Below are 20,341 nucleotides of genomic sequence, written 5' to 3'. Positions count from 1 at the left end.
CAATGTTATTATTTCATTCATTTCATACACTGATGGAAGCTGGGGAAACGCAGCAGGCCCCTTTCCAATCAAAGTTCGCTCCATGTGTGGAAGCCCTCCCGTTTACAGAGTATTTTCTTTCCTTTTTGGCCACGCTGCACGGCTTGCAGGATCTTAGTTCCTCAACCAGGGATTGAGCCCGGGCCCTCAGTAGTGATGAAAGCTCGGAGTCCTAACCACTGGACCGCCAGGGAATTCCCTACAGAGTATTTTCATATCTGTTATCTTCTCAAACCCTCAAGGCAACACTGGGGGAAGAGCCAGTAGGGGGTCTGTACCTTATTTTGCAGAAAAAACAGGCCCCAAAGTACACAGACTTGTTCAAGGTCACTCAGCTTCAAACCACCTCTCACCTTCACGTGCAGATTGACAAGATGCTGAGGGAGAAGACGGGTCCCCACCCCTTGATGGTGGACTGGGGTCTCCAGGGCCCAGCTCTCTGCAGACTCCTGACCCCGTGAGAGCAAAGGCCCCCTTCACCCTTTTGTAGGTCCCAAGAGGGCAGGGGCTAAAGAGCCAGAGTGTGGCACACGGTGGAGCGCTGGGAACTGTGTGTCGAGTGCAGGAAGGAAAAATGGATGTTGGAAAGGCGCTGGCTTTTGCAAGGGGAGGGTCCCTGGTAACCCCTCCCTCCCTCACCCTTTCCAGGTTCTGGGGTGGGGCATGGGCATGATGATGCCCGGAAACTGGCAAGTAATGAGAGAAAGACAAGCTCGCAGGAGACCTGTGCACCCTTTCAGAGCCACCGGAGCTCCTGGCTCTCCGTGGACCCTCCTGTCGGAATTACAGAATCCACGGGCATCAGAACCGGTCCCAAGGGATCAAGTCCAGCCCTACCCATCTTCCAGATGAGGAAACTGAGGCCTAAACTCACCCACCCAAGGACAAGGGGTGCACCTCTGAAGCAGGACACCTAACGGGCATCTGAGGAGGGGTGAAGCCCTCCCTCCCCTGCTCTCCCCAGCCCCCGCTCTCCCGCTTCTGAAGGGGCGTCCTCACCGAAGCAGCTCTGAGGCCCAGAGGGCGCAGGCAGCTCTGTTCTAGGGGCTGGTTTTCCTGGAAGCAGCTTTCAGGAACATGACAGGAAATCACATTAGCAGCTCAGGCTCTGAAGCGCTGAGACCCAGCGAGGTGTAAATGGCAGTGGGGAGAGAGGGCGGGAGGAGCAGAGGGTATTCACTGCCGTCACATAAACGCGGGGGGCGGCGGGGTAGCATCTCTGAGTGCCTGGCGGTAGATGCCAAGTCCAGAGACTCCAGCAGATATGCACACATCCAGCCTGTCTGGAACTGATATTTAATTTCCTCTTATTAAATTTTCCACAGATCCATGCTGCGAAGCCCCTGGGTAATGGCAGAGTCTGTGGAGCCCAGAACGGTGTGATGCCCCAGCTTCAGGCACAGGCCCAGGTGGGCAAGATGAACAGAGTGTGCAGGGAGGCCCTTCACTGCCCCCCCACAGCAGGCCGAGCCGGGGTCCTTTGGTGTGGGGTGGCATGAGTCATTTATTAAGCGCCGACTGTATGCTAGGCACTGCGCCAGGGGCTTTACAGACATCACTGCTTTTCTTTCTCACAACTGCCCTCTGAGACTGTCCTGTCCCCGTTTCTCCGGTTGAAGGGGCTGCATAATCGGCCCAGCGTCGGCATCCAGGTCTGCGTGGCCTTAAAGACCCTCCTTCCTCCGTCCCCGCGGTACATTTCCTGGGGGATAAGCAGGGACTGAAAACAGAAGCACTCTCTTCGTCCTGGGCCCAGAATTCTCAGGGAGCTTCTACGGGGAGGTTGGGGGCTCATGAGGGGTTTTCTCCACGGAGGCTGAGAGGGGAGAATTGGGCCGAACCATGCAGGGGACCACCTTTGCCTGACTCCTCGAGCTGGAGGGCCCAGGCTGGCTCCCAGCCCTGCTTCTCACCTGCCACATCAGCCTGATGCAAACTGAGAAAGAGCAAGGCAGCTGGGGGGTTACAGTGCAGCGAGAGCCCGAGAAGACTGCTGGAGAGATGGCAGTGTCACCCCGAGAGATGACCGGCATCACCAGGACAGATGGCCAGTCACCCCCAAGAGGTGGTCAGCGATAACCTGAGGGGTGTTCAATGACACCCGGAGACAATAGCCAGCAACATCCTAAGAGACACCCAGTGACACTCCAAGAGATCCTGATGACACCCTGAGAGACAGTCAGTGACCTCCTGAGAGAAAGCCACCGTTAACTGCAGAAGCAGCTGGGATGCCTGAAGGACCCGTGGACACAGCCAGTCCCTGGGGACCTGACCAGCGCTCTATCCTTGTCCAGCCTGGAGACCAGAGACTGGCAGGTAAGTACCCTGAGGAGGGTGGCACCGTGTGGCACTGGGCAGAAGCCACTCTTCTGCACCCTCATGACCAGAATCCAGTAAGTAACTCTGACCAGACTCTCTGCAGGGCCCACCTGGTCCCAAGCGGCGGCAGTGTCAGACCTGTCCTGATGCCTTTTCAGGATGGCATGATGGGTTCTCCCCGCCTGGTCCCCACTGCCCCAGCCTCTCTCCCACCCCCGTCCACCTCGTTTTGAGGCTCTCCCTCTCCACCTGGGTTTCCTGAGCTACTCCCTCACCCCACCCTGGGCACTCCAGCCCCTTGCTTCCTCAAAGTGTGGTTCTCAGACCAGCAACAGTCAGCATCACCTAGGAGCTTGCAGGAACCTTAAGAAATGCAGAACCTCAAGCCCCACCCCAGATCCACGGAGTCAGAATCTTCATTTTAGCAAGAAGTCCAGATGATTCCTAAGCATTCCAGAAGCCCTGGTCGAACCAACCCCCTCTGCGAGCAGTGAACGCCGGCCCACGAGCCCACACCCCCCAGAGCCCCTTTTATGTCCCATCAAAGTATGTGCCCTCCCCGGATGTGCAGGAGGCCAGGGCTCCCCGAGCTCAGCAGAGTGTAGGGGAGGGAAGCAGAGTGTGTGCAAGTGTCAAGGGAGCGGTGGGGGGACGGGAGAGCTGTCTGGGGCAGTTTGGGGTGTCTCTGCAGTGGAGGGAGATAAGTGTGTGGGGGGAGGGTGCAGGCTGGTGCCGGGGGGTCAGTGCAGGAGCTGGGCCATGCATGAAGCAAGCTCCCCGGCTGGGGACCTGTCCCCTGCTGGTGATGGCTGTGGGCAGGTCGCCTCCCTGGCCTGGCCTCTGGGCACCCTCACAAGCCTCATTTCACAGGCAGTGGTTCTGCGAATCCATTATCTGCAGTTCCTGGGGCGCTGATGCTTAATTAGGGCTGAGTCCGGGCCCAGAGCTGAGAAATCGGCAGCTAGGTTAATTGGCGACTTTCCTCTTCCTCTTGCACAGTAGCTCCAGGAGGGGACGGGGAGTCTTGGGAATGGGGAGGGGTCTGGCGAGGCTGAGGGCTGGCAGAAGGGGATGGCATTTTCACTAATTAAATTAACTGATTACCCAGAGTGCTAGGCAAAGGGGCCAGCGGGGGCTGCCCGGGAAAGGGTGGGCGGGGCAGCCCGGGTGGGGGTGAGCCCTGCAACCAGACGAACGGGGGTGCCCGTGACCCCACCGGGGGTGCCCGATGGTTGGTGACCCCCCCAACCATCCCCCCTCCCTGGTGAACACAACAGCCTCCCCTGAGCTCAGGTGATGAGGCCGAGGGGAGGCGGATAGATGGAGCGCCCTCTACAGGCCAAGACGCAGGCGGACACCGCCCTCCCTCCCCCAGGAGGCGGACTGAACTGCTCTCCGGCCATTTACAGAGGAGGAAGCTGAGACTTAGTGAGGCTGAGTTACCTGCCCAGGGTCACACAGCACATGTGTTGGAACCAGAATCCAAACCCCTCCACAGCCGGTGCTGTTCTCGTTACACTGCCTAAGAGGGGCCTGATGAGAAGCTGGTGCCCCCCAATCCGCCTTCTCCCCCTAACCCGCTGGTGGAGAGAGGGAGAGACCCCAGTCCAGGCAGAAGGGGTGGGAGCTGCAGAGTGGAGAAGGGCCTCTCTGCCCCCGATTCTTTCAAGGGTGTTGGGGGCAAGGAGGGCTGCTGAGTGTCCCCCATCAGCCAACTAGAAGGAAGGGGCTTAAATTAGAGCAGGAGAGATTTGGGGCCCCGTGAATGTCCTCTGACATTCAGGAGGCTCCAATGCAGGGAGGGAGATTGAAGGCAGCTGTGACGTCTCCAGCTTGGTGATGTCCAAGAAGGGGACAGACGCCCGCTCCTCTGGGGTGGGGGAGGGGTGTCTGTCCTAAGGCAGGAGGCTGGCCATCTGACCTCCACTTGGAGACACATGGTCAGCTTCAGGCCCTGCAGACCCAGCAGGACGATCAAAGCGCAGGGTGGGGTGCGGCGGAGGGGCTGCAGGCTTCTTGCCTTAGCTGTGCTCCCCGACACCGTCCCTCTCCAGGCATGAACTGCGGTCCTATGAGCCGCAGACAACACTGACCTGCCTTTCCCATCCTCCTGCCTCCTCTACTGTGTGCTAGGTAAGGAGTTCCCCACTCCGCTGAGTGGTCTTCTTGCCCACCCGAGCCCCACCCGAGCCCATCTCTTCTGGTTCGACTACGTTTCCCAACATGGGAACCTTACTTTCTTCCCCCAGTCCAGGTGGATGCCTTCATCCCCAGCCCTGGACTTCTGGGGTTGGTTCACCATGTGGATGTTTAGCAACCTGGGGGCTATCTTTGCTCAGGTCAGGTCGCTGGGGAGCTGGGCCAACCCACCCGGCCTGGGGTGGACCATATGGCCTGGCCTGTGTGACATTAGATGCCAGGAAGCCTCTCGCCGTGCATCCCAAGTAACTCCTTCGTCTGCCAAAGCAGCACTACTGAAGAGCATGCCATTCTTTTGGGCTAAGCACAGCCCTACCTCTGCAGCTTCTACAAGGAGACAGCAGAGCCCCAGTATCTCAGTGATGTGAGACCAGGCAGCCTGGGGGAGCGGCTAACCAAGGCATGCGCGGGGGTGGGTGGGCGGAGTGCTAGGTGGGGAAAGCTGTTCTCCCACCATCAACCTCCCTGCACACCAAGTCCCTGGCTCTGGGCAAAGGGAGCCACCTCCAAAGCCCCCGGGGTCCAGTCTCCAACTCACACTGGCTGTGTAACCTTGTGTGAGTCACTCCCCCTTTCTGGGCCTCAGTCTCCCTCGCTGTTAGGTGAACGGGTTACCCTAGATCAGAGTTTCTCACTTTTTCCCCATCACCACCCCCCACACACACTCCCCCCTGCACTTGTTAAAAATACAGATTCCCAGGTTGTCCTTGGCGAGTTTGATGTATCGGATGTTGGGTGTAGGCCTGTATGTGAACAAGTGCTCGGGATGGTTCTTATCACCAGGCAGATCAAGATGGGATGGAGGGTCTCCAAGGTCCCTTCCAGTTTAGATCTTTTAGGCACTGGAATTCTTGGAACTGCCTAGACCAGCCTCCTCTCTCCCACGCCCCAGCAGCCTGGGGCCCTCGGACAACTTGGGGCATCTCCCACCCGCCCTTTCCTTTCTGCTCACTCCTTCTTCCCTCTCCATGACCCCCACCTTCCTCAGCACCCACCAAAGGGGTGGGTGGAGATGTAGGGGAGGAGACAAGGGGGGCGGAGGTAGCAGCAACACAGAACGACAGATATGCCCGCGCATCTGCCAAACATCACCCTTCAAAGATTATTCATTGAGGCTCTGTGTGTCATAAGCAAAGATGAGAATAAAGATTGGTTAACTAAGCTATGGAACAGCTGTACAACGTGATATTATGCAAATGTAAAAAAAAAAAGAACGAAGATGCTCTTAACGTACTGATACGGAACAATCGCCAAGATGGATGATTATATGAAAAAAGCAAGGTGTCGAACGAAGTGTGTAATATGCAACGTTTGGGTGCAAAACAAAAAAGAATATATATACATAATTGCTTGCCTATGCAGAGACTGTCTCTGGAAGAACTCTTAAGAAACTGGCAAAATGGTTACCTCTGATGGGGGGAGCCCAGCGGCTGGGACAGGGCTGGGAGGGAGACTTTTTTGTTTTCCCATTTGTACCTTTTGAATTTTGTATTGCGTCTAAGCAACGTCTTTCTCAAAAACATTTAAATATTTGAAAGGCTCTTCAAGGGCTTTTTCCAACTCCATGGCTCCTCCCACCCACATCCCGGATTCGAACACAGGACCCTGGCTGGACCTGGATGTGTCACTCCAGTGGGTGGGGTGGAAAACGGATGAGAACCGGTCCCAGTGAGCTAGGAAGGAGGGAGGGAGGGAGGGAGGGAGGGAGACTCAACTCACCGCTCTCAGAGCCTGCCCGCTGCCCTCTGGCCTCACCCTCCCTTGAGGATGCCCACTCACGGGCTGGCCTAGTTCTGGCTCCCCAGTTGGCTTCTCTCTGCAGGGCAGAGACACCAGCCTCTGGCTCTCCCATCCGACTGGCTGGTAGCAGGCGCAGAGCCGTGCTGGGGGCCCAGGCCCAGCCCTCAGCAAGGTAGCTGGCTCGGAGCCTCACCTCCTCGCTAAGTATCTCCTGGCATTCCGAGTAGTTCACGCGGGCGGCCCAGGTGCCATTGGCCAGGCACTCGCGGTAGCCGTTGTCTGGAAAAAGAAGAGCGTCAAAGTGACCTGTGGCTCCTCTCCCGAAGAGGAACTGAGCATCTGTCCATCCATTCGACTGTCCATCTAACCATCCATCTGGGCCAGCACAGGAGCCGGCTTGCTGGGGGGCTCTGGGGTGAAGCTGGGGGGAGGGGCTTTCTTACTACCTCCACCTTCCTGCCTCTTTCTGCCCACTGGCCCCCAACAGAGATACAGTGGTGACCCCAATGCCTGCCCACGGGGCCATGGCTCTGCCCACCCAGGCTGGCACAATCATGCCCACGGGACTGGCCCACGGGCAGAGGCCTGACCAGCTCACTGGGCTGTTTCCTGCTTCCTTGCAAGCCCTTATGCGGGGCAGATTACACGGTGGGCACCCTTCTGAGAAATCTCCCATTTTGGGGTCTCACATGGTAGCAAAAAAGAATGGTGAGTTCTCATGAGTCAGTTCTCACGAGGCCGGGCAAGATGTGGAAGGGAGAGTGTGGTGACAGCTTACGTGGCACAATGCAATGACAGGTTTCACACAGTGGGACTCCCCGTGGCGAGGTATCCCGCGGGGGTCTCACATGGCAGTGTCTCACGGGGGTGGGGATCACAGGGCAGCTGTTAGGGAAGGTCCCCAGGGTGGCATTTCCCTACAGCAGGCCTTATGTTGGAGGGTCACATAGTGGGAGCATCCATGGTGGAGGTCTCTTGGGACAGAAAATGACAGGTGGCAGGAGATGGGAGATGTGCTGGGGGATGTCATGGGAGTGCGCCTCGTGTAGCAACTATTTCGTTATTAGGATCTGCCCCAACTGGCTCCCAGCCTGGCACATGGCACTTGGGAAAAAAGGCAGGAATGTGGCCCAGGAAGGGGTGGTGGGGGGTCCAAGCAGTCATCAGCCTGGAAGCCAGAACGTGTCACCTTCTAAGGAGACTGGGAGTTGCCTGTGGTCTGAACTGAGGACTGGCTTCAGGGCTCCGGGACACCCTCCTTCCTGCCCGCTCCCCGGGGACACCAGGGCCCTGAAGCCCAGTAGGGAGGGGTCCAAGGGAGATTCAAATCTGGAGTCTTTTCTTCTTTGCTGGCGGAGGTCACCCTGCTCCACCCTGTACCCCTCTCAGGCATCGGTAGCTCTAAATATGTTTCCCTGAGTAAATTATGGTCCTGACACCAGGGAGCACTGGCTGGAAGAGCCTTGAGCCATTTCCACCGGAGCCCCTCGCGTGCTGCAGGCCTTTCCATGGCTCACACTGACCTTCACCTCACATCCCCCCCTCCAGCAGGGCCGAAGGAGGTTGTGGAAGCTGCTTGGGTCCCAGTCCCTGCAGTGGCAGAGCGCTAGGAGAGAGGCAGAACGGGGGCCCCCACTGCGTGAGTGCCATCGGCCAGCTGGCCTCTCAGGACCCCCTCCTAATGTGTAAGAGGAAGGGCTGGGCCAGCTGATTCCCAAGAGGCCGTCCAGCCTGGGACCCGCCTCTCTGCTGGCAGCACCACACAAGAGGGAAAGGATGGGGTGGGAGGTGGGCTTGCGGCTGCCTCCCCAGGAGAGGGAGCCCCGGCCTGGCCTCCAGGGCTGCCGGGCTGAGGCTTCCTCTCTAACGTTGCCCCTCGGCCCTTCTGCTGAGAGGCTGTTCTCGCTCAGCACACCAGTGGGGAAATGAGGCTAAATGGATCTTTAAGGCTCTGCTCAGCTTCCCTGCCAGTGGACCTGAGTGTCGGCAGAGTTGAGCCCTTGGGCAGAGTTCAAGATGCTGCTGATTCCCTCCTAACTGCTAAATGAGGGATAAGCTACCAGAGGGCTGAGGGCTCAGTGGCTGGGGTTTCGGGGACGCCTGGGGGGAGGCACGGAAGCAGGGGAAACCAGTGTGTCTGCCATGGACGGAAGGTGCCTGGGACCAGAGGCTGCTCCAAAGTGTCTTCAAAGAAGGGGACTTGGGGTCAGAGATCTGGTGCGAAGGGGCATGAGGGCAGGGGTGGGAGTTGCTGCCTTAAGAGAGGCAGTATACTGTAGTGTTATGAGCTCTCCACCCAGACAGCCTGGGTTCAAATCCTGGCACCAGCTGCTACTAGCTTTGTGTGTGAACCTGGATGAGTCCCACGACTTCTCAGCTTCCTTATCTGCAAGATAGGAATGATCCTAACAAGGGTTCCTACCTCAATGGTTGAGGGGCATTTTTAGCTGACATGTACAGGGTGCTTGGAGCTCTACCTGGCATGTGGTGTGAGCTCTTATTCTTATCATTATTGTCTTGGAGCTATATTTCTATAACCTTACATAAGATTCAGAACATGTCACTTGTCGCTATCACAGGGGGCACTAGCGGGGATTCCGGGAGGCATCCCCTTGGCTCAAGCTCCCCTTTGAATCCCATAGGTGGGGCGGGAGCCTGGAGTCCTTCCCAGGCCAGGTCATCTAGAGGGCGCAGGCTTGCAGGAGGTGATCCTGCAAGAAAACAGGCCCAACAAGCAGCGAGTCGTTGCCAGGGGGGAGGCGACTTCCTTGTCTTTAATTGCTGAGCTGAGCAGTCCTCCTGGAGAGTCATGGGAAAGTGGGTATTTTGGGAAATGCTTCCCATTCCTTTGAAGATCAGATACAATGGGAGGGAGGCCATTAAGGGGAAGGCCTAGAAGTCCTGGCAGCACCTCGTGGGTAAATGAATTAAATAGCGCCTAACGATCAGGTACAATTCTGGGTTACCAGTCGCTACTGTTGACGCTACTGTTGACACGGGTGTTCCTCATCATTCTGGCACTGGGGGCACCTGGAAAGGGCAGTCTTCCAGCCCTGCCCCCACGTCAAGCGACCATCACCTCCTCCATCTCCTCTCCTGGGATCACAGAGGGGAGAGCAAGGGAGCCCAGAGAGCACCTCACCCAAACCTCCCACCACCCATCCTGCAGGTGGAGAAACTGAGGCCCGGGGAGAGCCAGTGCAGAGGGTTCCTTAACCAGGTACAGGTGGAGCTGGGACTAGAACCCAAGACTCCTGGCTTCCACTTATGGCAGGGCTGCCCACTTGAGGTATATGTGCCCAGGCACTAAAGGTTTATTCGGGGCATGTCAAGTCACCTTCGGGGACGAGAGTGGGGTTAGTTCATGGGGAATGGCCAGGACCGGCTGCAAAGATAGGCAGGACTGTAGCTAGCGGGTGGACTTGATCATGGGGGCCATGGGGACCCACAGAAGGGCTGACTCCAAGCAAGGGTGTGACAGGGTCAGATGAGAAACTAGGGTTGGAGATTGGGGTACCCTGGACCGGGGCAGTGGCATTGGGGATGGAGGGCAGGGAGGGTCAGACATGAGACTCACTTTGGAGGTGGAATTGACAGGACCTGGTGCTCTGGTGAGGGGACTTGGGGGGGTTCCTCCTGGAAGCAGCACCCTCATGCCCCACCAAGCACCAGCCCTAATGCTGCCTTTCTCCGGGGAGCTCCAGCGCAGGGTACCCAGCCGAGTGAGGGGAACAGCAGGAGGGCTCTGGCTCCCCAGTTCCAGTGCTGCCTCCAAGCCCTGTGACCTTGGGCATTTTTAGCCTCTTTGCCTGCATTTCCGACTAAAATGGGCCCAGGTTAGAGGCTGGCAGGATTCACAAACTCTCCTTTAGGTCGTCCTGCCCTTCCTCCTACTTGCATTCTCCCCACACCTCCTCCAGGCTTTCTTCTCCTCCTGGGGTCCAGGGTGCGGTTGCAGACACACGAAGCTGCGTGGTCTGGCTGTTCCAGCCTCCCGCCCAGTCCCAACACCTCCCCAGGGCCCTCCCACCCCTCCTTGGCTGTGGCCCCCAACCCGAACCCCATTAATCCAGCTGGTAAAAAAAAAGAGAGGGGCAGGAGAAGGAACTTGGGAGTTCTGAGCTGGACAGAGTCTTAAGAAGCCATGTCATCGAGCCTTCTCCATCCTCAGATGAGGGGCCCGAGGGCCGTAAGAGAGGAAAATTGTGTTAAAGGTCACAGTTGGTGTCTGTGGTCACCCTCTGTCACCTCCTGGGGGGGCTCTGAGCTCAGGTTCACCAGACCCCAAGGGCCCACCCAAGGAACCCTCCACCCTCCCCTCAGACAGCTCAGGGCCCCTGGCCTGCAGCTGTTGCCCTCTTGATAAGCAGGGGCTGTGAGGCCTTGACAGGGGAGAGCAAATTAATTCTGAGGGTGACAGGTGGCATAGCAAGAAGCTGCAAAGCCTGGAGGTGGAGGCTCAGGGCCCTAGGGGAGCAGGGTGTTTACATGGGGATCAAGTATCCGAACAAACCCTGCCCGGGTCAGTCGTCTCCCACCCCCACCCCACCTGTGGGCCTACATGCAAGGACAAGCCCCCTGCCTACGGATCTACAACTCTGAGTCCCCCATCTCGTGGCTGGAGAGCCCTGGATAGGCCTGGTATCCTCTCTGAGCAAAGTTAGGGCTTTCTGATGATCTCTGCCCTACCTCATGGCTCATGCCAACGTTAACCCAGTGTGTCAACTGCAGAAGAAAGTGTCAGACAGACCCGGATGCAAATTCCAGCTTCACCTCGTACCAGCTGCTGACCTTGGGCGACTTCCCTAACCTCTCTGAGCCTCGGAGGCCTTAGTTATATAACATAGTCACATGTAGTATCTTCCAGGGTATCGTGAGCATCAGTAGTAATAAGCAGAATACCCAGCAGAGCACAGCACTGGTCATTGGTCAACGGCGGTTGTACCCATGAATGGCATTATTATTATTGCCATTGTCATTATTATTTTCCCCACCTCCAACAAGTCCCAAGCTCTCCCCATCCTGTCCCACCTCCCAGGAGATGGTCTGCCCTCCACGGGCTCCCTTACTTGTGGTGTTGTAGCGGACACCGTAGAAATAGGCAGGGCAGGGTCGAACCACCAGCTGCCCTGCAGGGCTCTGGGGCCAGCAGGTGCCAATGAGGTCCACGGATGCATTGCACTGCAGTCCTGGGGGCAGAGACAACGGGTGAGGAAGAGCAACATCCCCACGGCAGTGTCCCACCCCCCTCCCCACTGGGCCACATTCACAAGCCATCTGGGGACAGGACCCCAGTGCAGAGATGAGCTCCTTTTCTGCAGAAGAGACACCAGGGAAAGGAATCTGAATTTGATGCTATGGCACTAGGGAGACAATGTGGGTTCCAGAGCAGAGGAGGAACAGAGATGGCTGGAGGTGGTGTTAAAAGTTGAGATCCTGGCTGGCATTTAGAGGAAGGCTGGACGTGCTCCAGGTCCCCTGCTCTGTAGCCTGAGGACACTTCTCTTGGCCCTTTACTTGGACCGCAGCTCTTAGAATTCACAGCCTGGGACTTTCCTGGTGGCACAGTGGTTAAGAATTCGCCTGCCAATGCAGGGGACATGAGTTCAATCCCTGGTCCGGGAAGATCCCACATGCCGTGGAGCAACTAAGCCCATGCGCCACAACTACTGAGCCTGCATGCCACAACTACTGAAGCCCGCGTGCTCTAGGGCCTGAATGCCGCAACTGCTGAAGCTTGCGCGCCTAGAGCCCATGCTCCGCAGCAAGAGAAGCCACCGCAATGAGAAGCCCCCGCACTGAAACAAAGAGTAGCCCCCGCTCGCCGCAACTAGAGAAAGCCTGTGTGCAGCAATGAAGACCCAACGCAGCCAAAATAATAATAAATAAATAAATAAATAAGAAAAAGAAAAAACCCACATTTAATATTAAAAAAAAAAAAAAAGAATTCACAGCCTGGAATGGCTTGGAAGAGACCCAGCCAACCCCTGACCCAGTTCCCCCACATGTCTCTACAACCAAACCACATCTGCTCTGGACCTGCAGGGAGGAACCAGCTGAAGGAAGTTGGCCCACCTTCTAGCTCACCTGATAACCACTTTTACCGAACATTCGTGCTCTGGTCTGTGCTGGGACCTAGGAGAGGACTGACTGAGAAGGGGACCGTGGAGAAAAAAGGGAGGGAGACACCACATGGGGGAGTGGAAAGGAATCAGTAATCTGGAACCCTGGCTTCAGACTGGGCTCTGCTACTAATTTGCTGTGTGATTGTAGGCAAGTCTCTTGCCTTCTCTGAGCCTTAGTATTTTATCGATAATGAAGTAGTTGGATCTGATCAGAAATTCTTAATCTCAGTCCACTGGAAGCTTTAAGGGTTTATAGAGACTTTGAAATTAAATGAAAAATTTGTTCTACACATGCAGTTGGGAAAGGCACCATGGCTTTCATTAGATTCTCAAAGGGGTCTGTGACTCAGAAAATGATGTAGGGGTTTCCCTGGTGGTGCAGTGGTTGACAGTCCGCCTGCTGATGCAGGGGACGCGGGTTCGTGCCCCGGTCCGGGAAGATCTCACATGCCGCGGAGCAGCTGGGCCCGTGAGCCGTGGCCGCTGAGCCTGCGCGTCCGGAGCCTGTGCTCCGCAACGGGAGAGGCCACAACAGTGAGAGGCCCGCGTACCGCAAAAAAAAAAAAAAAAAAGAAAAAAGAAAAGGATGTAAACAACTGGACTAAAGAGAGGATGTCAAAATCCCCTTCCAAATGTTTGCCCTTAATTAAGAGCGTTTTGGAGTGGAGCGTGCGTGTGCATGTGCGTGTGCATGTTGGAGCGGAGCTGAAGCCACAGTAACACTTCTGGGAAGGTGGGGGGCTTTTGGTCTCCAATGGGTGGGGGCTGGGCTGAGGACAGTCCTGGCATCCCTCCTGATGCTGCCCCTTCTTTCTCTGCCTTTCCATGCCCCTCTCCTCTCAAGGCTGGCACACCAGTCCTGTGGAGACCCAGTGTGTCCATCATGATGGGAGAAGTTAGTAACCTGAGACTGGCCATAGAGTGTACAGACAAGCCAGGGAGAGCCCCGAGCCAATGAAGGGGTGGCATCTTCAGTCCAGGGCAGCAGCAGCTGCCAAGCCCTGGCTGGGGCCCCGCCTGCCATCTCCCCCCCACAGCTTAGCCTGTGCCCAGTCTCTCAGGAAACAGCATTGGGTTAGACTGGCATCCCTTACTTGCTGGATGCAAGGCAGCGCTGAGCAACACTTGTACCAAATTCTGTTTTTTCTTTCTAATCAAAGCTATTCATAGGATGTGTGTGCAAATCTGGGCTCAAGGGGCAAAGGCTTCAAGGCTAAGTGGTTTAATTGAAAGAGAAAGAAATCTGGATTGGGGCTTAATGGACACGAGGAGATGGCCAGCTAGGCAGCAGGGGTGGGCCAAGCCCTGGTGCTGTGCCACAGTGGAGCCTCCACGAAGGACATCACAGAGAGGTGATGGGGGTAGGGAGTGAGGAAATCAGGTTGAGATTTTAATCTGCCATGGGTCATGCCAGTCGTGCTGAGCCTGAAGGAGGGGAGAGGCGGCGGCATGTGGCCGTCAGGAGGGAGGGACAGTATTATGGACCGAGCTCCGCTTCTCCAAAGGCCTTCTTCATGTATTTTGTTTGCTCCTCATTCACCCTGCAATGTCATTACTCCCTTTTTTTTTAAATTTACAGATTCATTATTCCCTTTTTACAGATGAGGAAACTGAGGCCCAGGGGAGTAAGTGACTTGCCCAGGGTCGTGCGTCAATGAGTGAAAGAACTAAGACTCATAACCAGGTGTTTGGGACTCTAAATCGAGTGTTCTTTCTATTACAGCACACTGCTTGCCAATAAAGGGAGGAGAACAGTCAAAGAGGCAGCAGGGAAAGGAGCAGTATTTATTGGGCTGACTGTGTGCCAGGCACCTGCCAGGTGCTTTACATATACCGTCTGACTTAATAACCTTCCTCAGTAGGTTGTTCATTCACTCACTCACATTATCTCCTGAGCTAGGCACTGGGAGCATTAAATGGAATGTCACAAGTGGTACCTGGAACTTGCCTAAGGCCCACTCTCAGTGTAGCATCTGCCCTCTCTCCCCTGCCCTGGAAAGTGCCCCAGAGTCCCTTCTGAAAAGAACAGAGGGCAGGGCAGGACGGGGCACCAACCACAGCCAAGACCAGGCCAGAGCCAAGGCAGGGACCGGCTGCTGAGCCAATGGCCCTCCTGGTCTCAAGGACCAGGTACCAGCCAATGCCCAAAGGCCTGACCCCACCCGCAGCTGGTCGGGGAAATGCAGGTGGGAATGGACAGGGTAGAGCTTTCTGCCTCTAGTCCGTGGTACAGATTAGGATTCCATACCACCTACTATGGGTCTCACACCGTCTGCCAATGTGGGTGCTAATTCTCCCTGTTTTACAGATAGGAAAACTGAGGCCGAGCAAATTGCTTATCCTTAGTCACATAGACACTAAGAGGCAGAAGTGGGTTTTGACGCCTGCCCAGGGCTCTTCCGACTGCACCACAGCGGTCCCCAGTCTGGGCAACTGGCCTCCTCAGCATTTGGGTGCACTGGTCTCTGTGCCCTGGGTTCCTCCGGTAGTGCCTCCCTCTCTCCCTTCCTCCCGTCCCTCGAAGCTCACAGAAGGCTGCGTGGAGGTGGTGCGGGGGAACACTGCATCAGACATGACCTTTACATGAAGAGCCCAGAAAATCCTGGAGGGAATGAAAGTCTTGGTGCGAGACGGGAAGAAAGGGAGAGAGAGGCTGCAAGAATGGAGAAGAGAAACTAAATGCAAGCGGTCAGAGGACGACGTTGCCCCTCGCTCCGAAAGAAAAGGCCCTCGAGCGCTGGCCTGGGCTCCGGAGACTGGGTGGGCGGGGTCCGAGGGAGGGAAGAGCCAAGCAGGGGTGTGGCCAGACGCACAGGGCCAATCAGGAGCGGCGACCGGGCTACGACGCGCAAATACGCGCTAGAAAGTTCTAAGCGGAATTGGCCTCTTGGTTTTAGGGAGTAGACGGACAAGAGAGAGGTAGGGAGGGAAAAGAGGAGGAAAGGAAGGGTGTACAGGCTTTGGGGGGCCGGGGGAAACAGCCTTTGTTGAACACTACTCTGCACCAGGCAATGTGAAGGGCACTTGATGAAATTCATGCCACCCATTCAATTCACTCCGTCACGCTTTGAGGAGAAGAAAAGCGGGGAGGGGACAAGGGGAGAAGGAAAGAGGGGGAGAGAGAGGAAAGAGAAGATAAAAGACACTGAGAATAAAACAGGGAGAAGCAGACAGAAAGCCAGGAGAGCAAGGTACAGAGAAAAATAATTTCAGAGGTGCTGTGGGTGGGGAGCGACTGGATTTCCTAGTTGGGAAGGGGAGAAGGAAGGAAAGGAAGTCCTGGTGTCACTCAGCATGGGGGCTATAAGGACCTAGAGGTCAGGGCTGTTGGACTGTGATTCTCCAGGTCCCACTGATACAAATGTGCAGTCTCTCCTGCTCTTCTGGGGGATATGTCCCCCCTTGGGTAGCATAGCTCTGGGCTGAGGAGCAGTTTGGACCAGAGTAAACCAGCCTTGCAAATAGCCAGGTAGACTTACCAGCCAGCAGCACGAAGCCTGAGTTACTATTAGGACCCAACTCCTCCCCATGCAGACCTGTCACCAGGATCCCCTCCTGGTCAGTGAAGTAATAGGTGGGGAGAAATAAAGACTTTGCTCTTTATTCAACAAGTTTTACTGACCACCTAAAAAATGTTTTAGGAGCTGAGGATACAGTAATGAATAAAATAAATGCCCTGCTGTCAGAAATAGAGACACAGATGTCGAGAACAAACGTACGGACACCAAGGGGGAAAAGCGGGGGTGGTGGTGGTAGGATGAATTGGGAGATTGGGATTGACATATATACACTAATATGTCTAAAATAGATAACTAATAGGAATGTGCTGTATAAAAAAAAAATGCCCTGCTGTCAGTCTACGGGGTTGGGGGTTGGGGTTGTGTGTGCAGACAGACAGGCGTACCTGTTAACCAGTGAGAGATACTATGGAGAAAAAACAAGCAGGGTAAGAAGATAAAGACTCACAGGAGCGCTATTTTAATTTGGTCCTAATATTTAGGCAGAGACCCAACGGAAGTGAGAGAGGTAACTGTGTGCCTACTGGGGGAAGAGGGTTCTAGAGGGAACAGCAGCTACAAAGGCCCTCAGGCAGGTGTGTGCTCAGTGTGTCTGAGGTATTAACATTCCTGTCACTTGGTGGCTCACCCCCTCACTCATGGGGCAGCTAGATCCCTTCAGAGTTTCTTCTGGGGCTGGGGTGGGTGGAGCCAAAAGTAACCCATAAAACTGGTCCTGTGTCTTCCTCCTTCCCCACACATGCACAAGGCAGATGCATGGGGGCCAACACTCCAGATGTTCATGGAAGCACTGTGGTCAGCCCGCCCCAGATCCCTGCGAACGGAGGGAAGAGGAGAGAGGAACAGTACGAAGGGCTCCCACCTGCCTCTGAAAAACACCTGCTGAGTCAGAGTCCTGGGGGGAACCGCTTTAATGAACAGAAAAGAACCCTTTGAAGGTGGCCTATTTAAAACTTGTGCACAATTGGGCACTGGTTTCTTCCCCCAAATAGATTATATAGTTCCCTTCCCATCGGGCTCAGGGTCCAAATGTACTCAGCAGATCTTTCCATAGTAGATAACTTCCAAGAAAGGTTGGAACCTGGTTCCTGTCCCCAGTTATGTCGGGTCTCCCATCAGGGGCTTCTGAATGAATTAGGGTAGGTGGGCACATGGCAGCAGCCCTGCAGCTGGGAAGCCCATCCCCCTGTTTGGTTTAAGCCCAGGAGGGAGACTCAGCCAAGGCTGCCCAGAGGGCAGTTTGCTCAGTCCAGGAAGGTGCTGCCGGGATGAATGGCCAGGGGCTCTGCCCGTGTCACCTGGCATAGAGAGGCCAGGCAGAGAGTCCTGCTCTTTGCTCAGCCACTTCGTCATTGGACTGTCTTCTCCTTGGCTGGGCAGAATAGAAAGATGCCTTTGTAGGGTGTGTGAGTGATTCATCAGGACATGTGGGTGGGAGCCTCCGGTCCTGCAGGTCTATGGACTCTTCAGTTTTGCACCTAGTACGGTGTCAGGCACATAGTAGGTTCTGAGGAATACTGGGAGCTGTGGGTAAACCCAGTATAGGTATGGGAAACTGCAGGGGCGTCTCTGCACCCCTGGAGGACTGATCATAGTGGGCCCTGGGTACTGCGACTTTCCAGGTGACCACATACATGGTGGCGGGAAAGTCCAGAATCAGGCCATTTGATTCAAATCTTGGGGCTACTGCTTAGTAACCATGTGTACTTGAGCACATTACGTAACGTCTCTGAGCTGTACGTTTCTCTTCTGTACGATGATGATAAAAATAATTCCTGGGCTTCCCTGGTGGCGCAGTGGTTGAGAGTCCGCCTGCCGATGCAGGAAACACAGGTTCATGCCCCGGTCCGGGAGGATCTCACATGCCCGTGAGCCTGTGCGTCTGGAGCCTGTGCTCCACAACGGGAGAGGCCACAACAGTGAGAGGCCCGCGTACCGCAAAAAAAAAAAAAAAATTCCTAACAGTATTGTTTGATGACTGAATGAGATTAAAGCACTTAGAATGGTGTCTAACATACAATAGGCACTAAGTAAACTTTAGTTGTTATTATTAGTTATTTCATTAATTATTATTATCATTCATGACCTTAAGACAGGCGATGACCCTGGGTCCTTGTCAGTGCTATGATTCCATTTATCTCTGATGTCATGGGTCAATAATTCTGTTACTTTCTGGCATCGTCATATTCATGCCATGATTTTATGAGTTGTCAAGTCTGTGATCTGCCACGTGATGGAGCCTGGGCCCTGGGGACCCACCTTCTCCCTGCTCCTGGCATGTGAGAGACCCCCCAAAGGCCCCAGCTCAGTTCCAGCCACCCCGGCCAGACGCCCACCCATCTGTCTCAGTCCCTCCACCCCACCCTCACCATCTGTCTCTACCAGTGCCCATCAGTCTGGGTAGGTCTTAGCATCGGAAGACAAATAGCCCATTTTCAGAGGCTGCTGTGGAGGGTGATGGATTGTGTGCCCTGAAGCCAGGCAGGCTGGGCTGGGCTGGGGGTAGGGGCACAGAGTACAAATCATCGGGAAATGAACGACATTCATCACGGCCTGCTGCCTCCAAGGACAGGTGACACCTTCGTGGGCTCAGGGAATGTCACTGTGTAGGAGCACAATAAGCAAGTCAGTGGAGACTGACCTGGCCGCCGTGCAAGGGGCTGGGATCGGGGGGAGCTTCTTCTCAGGCCAGGCCTCCGAGCAGGTCTCTTCCCTCCCAGTCTTTCTCCAGACTCTTGCTCAAGAACTTTCTGTTCCTCATGCCCCAGCTTAGCCAACTTTGCAGCCAGATACTCTGGGCTCCCAGTACCTCCCCAGGCTTACTGCTCGTCCCTCCTGACCCCTCCCCTGTTCTTCCACCAAACCCACCTGCTAGTCCTCAGTCAACTCTAGCTTCAGCTCAGAGCATTGGCTCTTCTCTGCCAGTCCCTGCTCAGAGTCTCTCAGAGACTCACCTTGAAACCTCTTCCTTCAGGAAGGCTTCCTGGATTCACAGCACCCCCATCTAACCTCCCTGCCACCTCCATTGTAGTGAGCAATTCATGGCAAGTGCCTGCCCCTCATTCTGGCTACACAGTAAGCACTTTTAAAAGCCTGCTCTTACCAACAATAATAAATAATATTCAGTAGTGGTATGGCGCTCTACAGTTTGTGAAATATTGCCATTAAACATAGTACATTTAATCATAACAGATCCTTGAGGCAGGTGTCAGCCCTCCCACCCTACTCTATAACTGCAAAGTGAGGCTCAAGGGAGTCAAAGGCATGCTCATCCCTGTGGCTATCAGTGGGGCCCCCTACGGCAGACAGGACAAGACTGAGCGCCCCTATGAGCATGGGAATCCAGTCGGTGCTCCAGGTCTGGTGCTCATTCTCTCGCCCCCCAACCCCCACCCTACTGAGGGAACAGCAGGCCAGGGGGCAGCTGCCTGGAGCTGTGGAAGCCTCCTCTCCCCGCAGGCCCAGGTTCAGAAACTCCCTGCTTCCCTGCCAGCACGTGGTGGCCATTTCTCCAACAGCATGGGCCTTGCGCCTCATAGCACATGTGTTTATGTACTTGACTCCCATACCAGACTGTGAGCTCCTCTTTGTTCTCCCAGGGAACATGGGGCCCCCCAGGGAACATGGGGCCCGGCGCACAGTAGGTGCTCAGTTAATGAGTTGGATTGAATCAAGGAGAGAGACCTGCAGAGGAAAATGAATCACCAAAGAACAAGCCTCCCAAAGACACTCAGGTGCACCTCTCCACCGTCGCTGGGCAGCAGCATCCCCAGGACCCTGGTTAAAGGGACCAGGATGAGGGTTCAAGGACCACATCCCAAATTAGAAAAGGCATGGCCTCAGGAGCCCCAAAACCGAATTCTCCCATGCCTCAGTTTCCTCATCTGTACAAATATCGCATCTTAAACTCTTGTGAGGATGAAATAAGATTATTATACAAAAGCACTTTGTAAATGGTGAAGTTATACAAGTATTAGTAATATTTGCAGTTAAGCAGTATTTTCTATCGAGGGGGGGTAGACCACGGTGGTAAAGAACGTATCTGGGAGCCAGGCTTCCTGGGCTCAAATCAGCTCCAGCACTTACTAGTTCTGATCTGTGCCTCAGTTTCCTTATGTGTAAAAGGAGGATAACAGCACCTGCCTCAGGAGGTTGTAAAAACTGGGTGAACATACAGATGGTCGCCGACTTACGATGGTTCGACTTTAATGGTTTTCCGACTGTACGATGGCTTGACAGCAATATGCATTCTGTACAAACCACACTTCAGATGTTGAATTTTGACCTTTTCCCAGGCTAGTAATATGCGGTACAATCCTCTCTCGTGATGCTGGGCAGTGGCAGCTGCAGCAACTCCCAGTCAGCCATGCGATCACGGGAGTAAACAACTGACACACTGAC

At 55.2% G+C, this 20,341-nt stretch overlaps 1 protein-coding gene across 1 annotated transcript in view; it reads right to left on the bottom strand.

The window, feature by feature from the left end:
- The window catches only part of CRHR1 (corticotropin releasing hormone receptor 1), a gene marked incomplete at its 3' end in the record, with an annotated part of 51,435 nt that overhangs the window by 6,382 nt on the left and 24,712 nt on the right, over positions 1-20,341 (bottom strand). The window contains exons 3-4 of the mRNA XM_079725615.1: positions 11,367-11,486; positions 6,491-6,576 (exon numbers count right to left, since the gene is read on the bottom strand). Coding sequence (XP_079581741.1) covers positions 6,491-6,576; positions 11,367-11,486 — 206 coding nt within the window. The remainder of the gene's footprint in view (positions 1-6,490; positions 6,577-11,366; positions 11,487-20,341) is intronic.

The sequence above is a fragment of the Hyperoodon ampullatus genome (genome assembly GCF_949752795.1).
Source record: "Hyperoodon ampullatus genome assembly, chromosome: 19".
NCBI lineage: Eukaryota > Metazoa > Chordata > Mammalia > Artiodactyla > Ziphiidae > Hyperoodon > Hyperoodon ampullatus.
This window is presented reverse-complemented; position numbering and strand designations above follow the sequence as displayed.